General features: G+C 41.2%; 1 protein-coding gene and 1 long non-coding RNA gene across 2 annotated transcripts; one reads left to right on the top strand and one right to left on the bottom strand.

Moving 5' to 3' along the window:
* Positions 1-458: 458 nt before the first annotated feature.
* On the bottom strand, positions 459-9881 carry fbxl22 (F-box and leucine-rich repeat protein 22). The gene is made up of 2 exons (XM_061774485.1): positions 9544-9881; positions 459-1134 (listed from the first exon to the last, which is right to left on the bottom strand). The coding sequence occupies exons 1-2, from the start codon at positions 9879-9881 to the stop codon at positions 786-788; spliced, it is 687 nt and encodes a 228-aa protein (XP_061630469.1). The 3' UTR covers positions 459-785.
* Positions 1141-7024, top strand: LOC133478435 (uncharacterized). The gene is made up of 2 exons (XR_009788676.1): positions 1141-1329; positions 1628-7024. It is a non-coding gene; the product is annotated as an uncharacterized LOC133478435 (long non-coding RNA).
* Positions 9882-10793: the final 912 nt, after the last annotated feature.

Below are 10793 nucleotides of genomic sequence, written 5' to 3' on the forward strand. Positions count from 1 at the left end.
TGCAACAAAAATTGTGTTCCCCAGTTATGTAATGAAGCTTATGTGTGACTGTGTAATTATTGTTTAGATAGGCCTTCCACAGGACACAAATATCCACAACAAAATTGTCTTGTGGCATTGGCAGACACGTTTTCATAATCAACAGACGACTGCACATGTCACACCCCCTCAGATGTGAATCCATAATGGGGAGCTAGGGCACAAGTTAGGACGTCCTCCTACTCTCTTTTACTGTGCAGCTGTGTATTGTACGTATCATGTGAGATTTCTTTACGTCTGTTTTACTTGGGAATGTTGCTTTTAGGAATAAGTAGCTGTGAAGAAGTGCTAAAAAGGCCTGGTGATTGAATATAATTAAGAGCACAAGTGTACTTAAGACTTCCTTTCAAGAATTTGTGGAATTCATAATGAAATTAGAAGTGTCTTTGACAAAAATGCAACATATTGTTGAAATCAAATGATCTGTAAACCATTTATTTGTAAGGGTAATGTTGTAAGATAAAATTACAGTAATTTTTTTGGAATCATAGTTTGTGATATATTTATGGATTAACTATTATGACACACAATTATAAAAAGTAAACATTTGCGGGGGGTATCAGTTACTTATGGTTTTTCGCTATTTGCGGCAGGGCTCGGTCGAATAGTGGGTGGGGGATTACAGTATAAACTATAAAGTCAGGAAAGTAAGGTAGAAAAACACAAAGTGAAGACAAACCCAATAAAAAAGACAATCTCTCTGTCAATAAATAATAAATAGTCTTTGAAAAACACTGGTTCTGCTATCAGGAGAACTCCAGGAGTTTCTGCAAATTTCTCGTGAGCGGCACCTTCTCCTCAGGATTACTATCTGGAATCATGCTTGCGCTCCTCTCTGCGCTCAGCCTCAGCTCGGGCCTCTTCTCTCGCACAGCCTTGAGCCCCTCTTGTGTGATGTTCCTACAGAAGTCCACCTTGACCTCCTCCAGGCTGGAGCCGTCAGCCACCGCCCCGTCCAGTATGCGGTCTGTGATGCCGACGCAGTTCTCCAGGTGGAGGCGGTGCAGCTTCCTGCAGTTCCGCAGCAGGATGATCATGTCCTGATCGGTGATGTGTCCGCAGCCGGACAGCTTCAAGGATAGCAGGTTCGGGCACCTGCAACACACACAATCAAATGCTCAATAACTGTGCAAGCTACCCCTTCCACTTGTGTGTTAGTTAAAATATTTATTTTTAATACTTCAGGTTGCTCTCCTTCGGGGTAGTACCACATTTTGCCGCTACTTGCCGGGTAGCACTAAGGTATGTTGGTAGAGATGCAGCGTAATTAAGAGCAAAAGGAAGACACAGGTAAGGTCCTCAACTAACCTCCAGTAGTAGTTGTTGTTCCTTTAGAGCAGAAAAAATATATTCCTCTGAGTACTGTTGTATGCTTTGTATGTGTTGCTGCTGTTAAAGTAGCAGTGGTTTAAAGGTTCATAATAACTAACATCTATGCTACTTTCTGTTAGCCTGTCTTTGGCATTTCACATTGTGTGTTAGCATTAAGCTGGCGGTCTTTCGTTTGATTGAATTATATGGTTTGGTTGAACATTTTGGAGTTTCAATATAAAATGTTTGTTTAATAAAATATTTGTTGTACTGCGAGGTGTGGGCAGGAAAGGATGGTAGCCTCAACATTGAGATCTACAGAAAACCTAGCCACACAGACCAGTACCTTCTACTTGATTTTTATCACCCACTGGAACACAAGCTAGAACTTATCAGAACCCGAGAGGACAGAGCAGAGAAAATCCCCACCACCGTTAATGGAAGACAGAAGGAGCAGACGCACATCAGGAAGGTTCTTACTGTGGGTATCCAAAATGGGCCTTTGTCAAATCTGCCAAGAGGAGTCTCTGTACCCGAGTCTGAAGACAGAAACAGGAGGCGAAATGTGGTGGCACCCTACATGATGGGTTCGTCAGAGAAATTTTGAAGGATTTTCTCCAAACACTGTATACCAATGCATTTCAAACCCACCAACACCCTTAGATAAAAGCCGGTTCACCCCAAGAATAAAATCCAGCAGTTTTGTTTATGGCGTGCAATGCAGTGAGGAGTCCAACGGCCTCTACAACCGAAGCAACTGCTTCACAGACGCATCGACGGCCGGCTCCTTCGGGTCCAGAATCAGCGCTTCATTTGCATCTAAAAAAACAACAGACTTTTCTTCGACGACCACAACGTCCAAATTCTGAGGTGCAAGAGAAGCCATCTACTGTATGTCAAACTAGAAAAGCCATCTCATAAAAGAGGTTTGAGACATCACCTATCGTCTGCATATAACAACGTCCTGACATCCAACGTCCAAAGGTCACCTCGTCAAGGGGAAGAGTGGCCCTAACAAGCTGTTTTGTAACAACCACACGGCTGTTTCGCCAACCACACCAGGCAACAAAAACAACCTACTGTTGACGACCCCCATAAGGCATAAATAGGGAGACTCCACACCTAAAACTTTAGAACTGAAGAGGCCTTTTGGATTAAAGGTGAAACATCTTCAGCAAAGAAGAACAGTCCAGTTTCCTTGATTCAAACTTTGCAGATTACCAAGACCTGGATGACTGAGAATCTACACAGACGTGTTTTATGTAAATTTTACAGTAACCTTCCGCTGGTAGTAACAGTGTGTTTTATTATGTTTAAGTGTTATAACAAGTTTAAATGTGTTTAAAGTGTGTGGGAGAGGTAAAACTAGATATCAAAAAGTTTTTTAATATGGTCTCTCTGTATTGCGGATTTTCACCTATTGCGGGTTGATCTGGAATGAATTCCCCGCGATAAACGGGGGGGGGGGTTCACTGTACTGCAAACCAGTCAGTCATTGTTACACACCACAAGTGCTTTAGCAGGCAGGGATTAGTTGTTTTTTTTTTTTAAAGAGGGACTGTCACTAGTCCTAAGTAAACAATGCTGCTTGGCGTCTGTGTGAAAAAAAAAAAAAGTGTGATAATAAAGAAGATGACACACGTGATAAAAAGCAAAGCGCAACATGATCTGTTTGGCAATAAAGCACAATGATATTTTGCAGCCTGCCTTCGCTTTGCACTGTGTCCCTCTGGGGCTATGTGTTTCATCCAAGAAGGCTTTCATAAATAAAGGGCGTGCGGTTTTAGTGGACAGGACAATAACAGGATGTTTGATGACTTGCAGCTCGGCAAGTGGTCGTTTTAGTTTGAAACAATTCAAAAGGCATATTTGACCCTCGTCAGGCTGGCAGGGGCGAGCACGCTGGCGGTGGGGGGATGTCATTCACGTTCACTAATGCGGCTTACATAAACACTTACATAATCTTACCGTTTTGCCACATGTGAGCCAAACATATTCCAGTGGACTGGCAGTGTGACGGGTGCTGCCCCAGTAACCTCTGAGCATGTGATAGCGGCGTATCCACGTGCGGCACCGTACCACCACGCAAGCTTCGGCATGGCAATAACATTTAAAAAATAAAAAGGCGATCAAAGGGGAGTATCTGTTGGCTGTTACAAGAGTTGCATAATCCACCCACTCGTGTCAACTCCCTTTTAATTTGAGTATATGTACTGTACTCCTTTTTAATTACAGCCCTCAAAGCATTAAAAGAAAATTGTCTCCAAGCTGATTTTTTGGGGGGTGGCAGTGCTCCAAAAGTAACCACACCTCCACAAGCTCTAAATTTTCAACGATCTTCAGTACATTAAGCCTCTCAAGAATCATGGTTCAAACAAGCATTAGATTTACTTTTGCATATGTGTCAATCCACTGTTGATAGTTAGTATTGATGGTGTTTATTTCAATCGCCATTGTTTAGGTATTGACTAGTTTCTTGAAACGTGCATGTATAGTTTTACTGCTACCTACAATGATGATGAGTATTCTTGCTGCAGTTCATGTCTGTATACACTATACTGTATATACAGATGCATCTCAAGCTCCTTTTATACCCAATCATGGCACCCACATCTTCCCAATTGGCCTGTTCACCTGTGGGATGTTCCAAACAGGTGTTTGATGAGCATTCCTCAACTTTCGCAGTCTTTTTTTGCCACCTGTCCCAGCTTTTTTGGAATGTGTTGCAGCCATAAAATTCGAAGTTCATGATTATTTGCTATAAACAAGAAAGTTGATCAGTTTGAACATTAAATATCTTGTCTTTGTAGTTTATTCAATTAAATATATATATATATATATATATATATATATATATGAATAGAACTTCTGAAATACTATTGATATGACTACTACAGTCAGCACACGAAGGTCATAGTGCAGTGTTTCTCAAGCTTAATTGAGCCAAGGCAACCATTTTACATGAGAAACTTCTCATGGCACACCACCAAACAAAAATGTATGAATGCTGATATAAAGATGTTCTCGTCTCAATTTCCTCGAAGGTCGTCTTTACTGACTTACCTGAATGACTTACTATCACCTCCATTTTCCAAACGTATCAACTACTGGAATTCGACTTGCCAACGAGAGCTGTTTACATTCGATGACCCCCACACCTTGGATCCGACGTCACATCCGGTTGTCGCTGTTTGACAAGTCGGCCAGCTCAGGGCGCTGGAATGTAGCGCCTCACCTTGTGTCCTAACCATTGCTAGGCGAATAGCTATAACTTTTAAAGAGAGTCAATGGGGCAAGATTTGCATGCCCCAGACTGGAAATACACCAGAGAGGAACAAAGCAACTTTACTCATCATTAACGCCTGTATATACTATTTATCCTGCTCATTTAAAAATACATATACATATATTTTGAAATATTTTTATTTGAATATTTCATTTTCATTATTACATTTTTGCCTTTTTCAAGGTGACTCAACTGAGTGATGGGAGGTTGCCCGAGAACCCTCTATTGACCTGTCTACTGCTGTTTAAATTGTCCATAGGTGTGAATGTGCGTCTGAATGGTGATCCGTCAAGATGCTCCGTGCGACTGGCTAGCGCACAGTTGAAGGTGTACTCCGCCTTAAAGTCAGTTAGGAGAGGCTCCAGCTCATCTGTGACCCGAATGAGGACAAGCGCTATAGAAAATGGATGGATGATATTATTACACTTATGTGTTGATACTATCCACTTTGCTGCCGTAAACCTGGAATTTTATCATTCTGGGCCTTAAAGAAATTTATTGAATAAGCCTTTATTGTTTTTTTTTTTTTTTAGCTTTTTGTCCTTTTTAAAATGTTTTGTTATTCCTCTCTGCCAATCATCATCCCACTTAGTTTTCTAGTTTTCCGTTAATGTTTGACAACTAAGGGAGATTCTCACTGTCCGAGGAGCCACAAAATGCTTCCTGCAGTATTTCCTTCTTTCTGTAAAAGACGTGATGAAACGCCCATGAAAAGAACAAAAAAAATCCAAACAATAATTGCACAGGGGCAGTCTGGCCTTGAGACATGTCTCTGAAGAGGCCACAGCTGCACATGCTACTTCAAACTGGCAATTATCTCTCTAATGACCTGCTTTGGTTACACTTGGTCGACTTATGCGGACAAACTCCAAAAGGTTCTTGTCATTCAGGGGTGGAAGGGTTTGTTTTCAGCATGTCAAGAAAACATTTTTGGAAGTCTTAACTGCTTTTATGTGGGCATGTGTCTGCTGAAACTGAACTCACTTTGTGAGTTTACTTGACAAGGCGTGCTTGTGTTAGTGCCGGCTCTCAAAGCCTCCATTTATTCGGATGCCACATATCTCATTGCAGTGCTGGGAAGTAACAAAGTAAAAAATACAACAAAATTTTTTTTGGTAGACTTCAGGTATCTGTACTTCTTTTTCGGACAACTTTCTTATTGCTACATACATTTGAAAACAGATATCTGTACTTTCTACTTCAAAATAGGCTTATTTTTTTCAACCTCCACGGAAGATGACAAGTTGCAAAAAAAAAAAAAAAAAAAGAGGTCAACTCAGTGCAGGTTGAGATATTGGGGTCTTATAAGGTGGGAAAAAAACAGAGACAGCAGTGACCCGGAAGAATGCGAGATTAACAGATACTGTACAAAGAAGCAACATACTAGACAAGCCCGCTCCTTGTCCATTTTGAAAACTCTTAAAACCCATTTTTATTTCTTGGGTTTCAACTCAGTAGATATGCTGCCACTCTTTCATTGTTTTATTTTTAACGTTGTTATTGTTTTTAATTGTTCTGTTTAATTTAGTATGTTCAGTTATTATTTATGTACTGCACTTTCATGCAGTGGTTGGTTTTTAAAGTCCTCAATAAATAACGTTGAGTTATCAGTAGCTAATTTAGCTTTTTTTAAACTCAGTTCACAAAGTTCGCAAAACAATGGTAGCATGCTGCATAAAGGTCAAGCCGACGCTGGAGTTTTTTTAATTATTATTATTATTATTTTTTTCATTATGAAGTCATAAAAAGAAACAGTTTGCATTGCAGAGAAATTTGTTTTCCTTTGTTGCGCCAAGTTATTGAAACTGCGAATTGAAATTAAGTTTGACATTTTACTTTTGTACTTAAATACATTTCAGAGTAAATACAGGAATTGAATCAGTACTTTTACCAGGCTTCTTTTACACATCTGTACTTCTACTTAAATACAGAGTGTGAGTACTTTGCCACCTCTGTCTCACTGTGTAATTAAAGTACTCGTAGTAGGAACCACCCACCTTACATCAAATGACGTGTGTTGATACTTTGAGTGCTGTGGCCTCCAGTTAATCAAATGCAAACTAGAAATTTAGCCGTCAACATGCCTGAAAGTGCACTAAAGAGAGAGGCCAGTCGACATGTTTTACAGCTTTTTCCATAAAAAGGCATGAGACAGCTTTAGCGAGGTCTTATCTGGGAAAGAGGGCAGGCAGGGACAGATGCACATGTTCATTCCTCTGACAACAAGAAAGAGTCATTTGTAGGCTCCACCTGCATGCACAGAATAGGCGGGGCCAAGCCCACATCACTCTTGACAGCCCCTCCCAGACTCGTACTCTGACTTTTGTCGTGTGCACAAGCTTTCCTCACAATTTTGGGGAGAGTTTATCAGTATGCCATGAGTGAGGCTCCGAGGCGTCAAAATAAACGAGGCAGACAAAGGCAGTTCCAGTTCAGACTGGTTTCGCATCTCATGTGGCCACGTCTCAGATTTCACCAAACAGGCTCCTTCATCCAAGCCAACCCCACCCCCAGATCCCCCCCCCCCCCCCCCAAGTCCCCTCTGCCCTGCCCTCCACTTGTCTTGCAGCTGCGTCACTTGTCTGGCATGCGTCATGTACATTCACAGAGACATCATTACGCCTCTGCAAGGTCTGACAGGTCGTGCCTTCTCACATGACAGGATGTGCTTTCTTTTCAAAGTGACCTATCAAATCCAACCACTGCCACATTGGCCAATGAAAGGTAATGACATTAGCGCTGTAATTTTCACAGAATCACGTGCCGGCTTTTTTAATAGTTATGCATGAGCTGGCGCTAATTATTTAGCTCCCTGTCACCAACATCTTTTTTTGTTTTGTTTGTTTTTTTGTACTGTTCGACTGTTAGTTTAAACAGAAAAGAGGATCTGTATCCCTTTTATGCTGGAACAGTTTTACATAGTTATAGAGTTATTTCTCGCAATGAGTGAGTGGCCCTCCCCCACCAAGCAAGTCCCAGGGGTGTACTGTATATTTGTGGAGACATGCAAGTGAATTGACACCGGCTCGCAATAACCGTCGTAAGTGTCCTGTAATTGCTGCGCCTGCACCAGGGTTATAATAGTTTGGGATTTTCCATTATATTCAGTTTTTATTTCGTTTTGACTTTTCTTTTTCAAATTCAGTAAGTTTAATGAGAGAAGGTTTGTAACTTTTTATTAGTTTCTATTTTCTCAAAAAGGCTTCATTTTAGTTGAGTTTTTATTTGTTTCAGTATTAGTTTAATTTTTTTTTATTTGGGGTATTTGTCAAGGGTAAGATTAAAAAAAGGTCACAAATATTGTGTATTAAAAATTCAAATTATTATTTTTATTTTTTTTACAGAACAGGTGAAAAACCATCCACAAATCAAATAAACTGTATAACAGTCCACAGAATTTGAAGTGCAATAAGTGCAGTGCTGACTTTAGATTTCGTGCATCACAACATACAGTAAAACCATTCATGAAACACATGCTGTAGTATGGCCCCTTTTAAAAAATGTGTTTATTTGTTTAACTTTTATTTAACGTTTTTATTTGCACGTTTTCCTTCCCTTGTTGATAAATTGCACACTCCTCAAGTGGACTTTCAGATTTGTGACTGTTAGAGAGACAGACTGAGTCACTCAGTCACCAGCTGTGTCAGCGAGACAAACTCCTTGTCTGCTTTCACGTCTGCCTTTCGTGGCGGGAAACGGCGGCATTCCGAGACTCTCCGCAGTTGTCCGTTTCTCTGAGTTTTCCCAAAAAGACGAATAAACGACATGCAGGTTCAGCAGAGGCCCTAGCGAGTCAGTAGCCATCTTAGCCGTTTTCGTTAGCAATACGTAGCAACAAAAACAGCTTGGACGCAAAAGTTAGCTTGACGGCAAAACTTGCGCTTGGTCTGGCGAGCCGTCATCACAATGGCGTTGCCAGATGTTGTCGCTCCTAGGGGACACACAGTAAGTGGACGACAATTCCCGAGGAATACTTACGGCCATACTACCCTGAAAAATGACCGATCTCGTCCCGTCACCAACAGCTACAGCTCCACCTGCATCACATTCCTTCTTTGAAAATGACCTTATTGACCATTTATATAAGAGTGATTCCCAACCAGGGAAGACTAGTGTGCCATGAGAAATCATCCAATCACACTTAAACTTGTTAATTACAAATGTAGATTTGTCCATCTATCTATGCCAGCGATGTATAATGACAAGCAAAAGAAATAAAATGCTATTGCATTAGATGACGGAAGTTACAATAAACCTGTATATCCACCTGTTGGCATTCATACAGCCGACTAAGTCATGACTTCCTACGAGTATAATAGCATTGTGTTCAATTAAACAGGCCCAGATTTCATACTGAGTAAGTCAGTTTGTGAGTCAATTGTGACGAGATTATCATTATTTCAATATTAATACTTCATACGTTTAGTAGTGAGCCGTGACATTTTTGCAAAATGGGTGTCTTGGCTCAGTAAATCTCCGGAAACACCGGTTTATTGCACTTGTCCTCATTAGGGTCACGGGTGAGCTGGAGTCCATGTCAATCCAATCCGGCCAAGGGCTTCAGAATCAGTAGCACTGGGCAATGTAACTTAAACTCTGTTAAGTGCGCTGGCCCTCGATGATATCAGCAATTTTCTGTCGTCAAATTGGATGGTCAGACCGAAACTTGTTACAGCCCAGGCAGACGAGCAAAACACCATCTACATAATACTTTAACAATCGGCATTACTGGTGAGTATGATGTATTTTAAATTGGCAAGATCATCATTATTTCAGCATATATACAATATGTTTTTTGACATTTTGATTTGGTGGCGTGCCGCAAAGATTTTTCTGCGTGCTTTGGCTCAATAAAGGTTGGGAAACACTGGTAGAGTCTGAAAAGCGTATCACACACAAGAACTCACAAGCGGCAGACACGAGCCAGGAAGGTGCTGACCAGTCTGTCGTGTTTGCTGCAGATGTCCCTCTGAAAGGAGCTCTTCAACCAGCCCTCGATGTTGCACACCTGTAGCACCCTGCTAGAGTACCAGCAGATGGACAGGTGACGCAAGGAGCGTCCCAGCACAAAGTTGTCGCTCCTTAGCTGAGAGAGCGAGCTGAAGTGGAGAACATTCCACAGCCGGGGGTCCAGGAAGACTTCACGCAGCGGTGCGCACGTAAGAGACAAACTCCTGCGGCTGTCCTTATCCAGGAAGGAGAAAAGGTGCAGGAGACACTCGCGGTTGAGCTGGATGAGATCCATGGTCTGCAGAGAAGCCTTTTCCCCGGGGCGGGGAGAAGCCTGATGGTCGCCAGCAACAATGAGCCTTGCAACTTGTATTGTGTGGCCTAGATACATGATACCTCCTCGGGCGCATGCTGCAGGGCTTGTACATATAAGGCTGTGGAATGAAGGCTATTTTAGGAAGACAACTGCCAGCACAGTCAAAGAGGGCAGTGTTTGAGCCACTTTCCATCTGTCGTGGCTCTCAACAGGCGGTCAACAGCCCACTGGGGTGAAGCAGATGTTGACACTATGCCAACCTAGATATCTGTATATATATATATATACAAATGCACCCTGAGTGACATGGATGAGAAACAGAGAGAGACAGAAACATTGCCACACAATGTGACACTGTACAATAGCGCTTCGTTTGTACATCTGCGTTAAACATATTTTTATGCTAATTACCTAATTCAGTGATTCTCAAAGTGTGGTACAAGTACCACTAGTGGTATACAGTCTTCCTCTAGTGGTATGTGAAAGAATCACTGAATTAATTGTTTAAACTGTGCATGTTGTTGTGTCTGTGCATGACTTATACAGTACACTTATTAAATACAGTTCAGTTTTGTGTAACTTTTAGGTACAACACAGTTGCATTTGCACAATGTTAACGTTCAACCAGTGCAGTGTTACAGTGACTTCTAATCATATTGCATACACTTTTTATTTATTTATTTATTTTTAGGAATAAAGCCTGTTTTTTTCACCTAATTAATTTTAGGTGGTACTTAGTATAAAAACTTTGAGAACCAATTACCCATTTCATCACATTTCATTTGAGATCTTTCATTCCATTCTACCAGGGGTGGGCTACATTTAAATTTTTAAAATGGACAGATTGTCAAAGTCATGAGTAGATAAGATTAAAAAGAAAAGAAAGTTTAA

This window comes from Phyllopteryx taeniolatus, chromosome 5 (assembly GCF_024500385.1).
Source record: "Phyllopteryx taeniolatus isolate TA_2022b chromosome 5, UOR_Ptae_1.2, whole genome shotgun sequence".
NCBI lineage: Eukaryota > Metazoa > Chordata > Actinopteri > Syngnathiformes > Syngnathidae > Phyllopteryx > Phyllopteryx taeniolatus.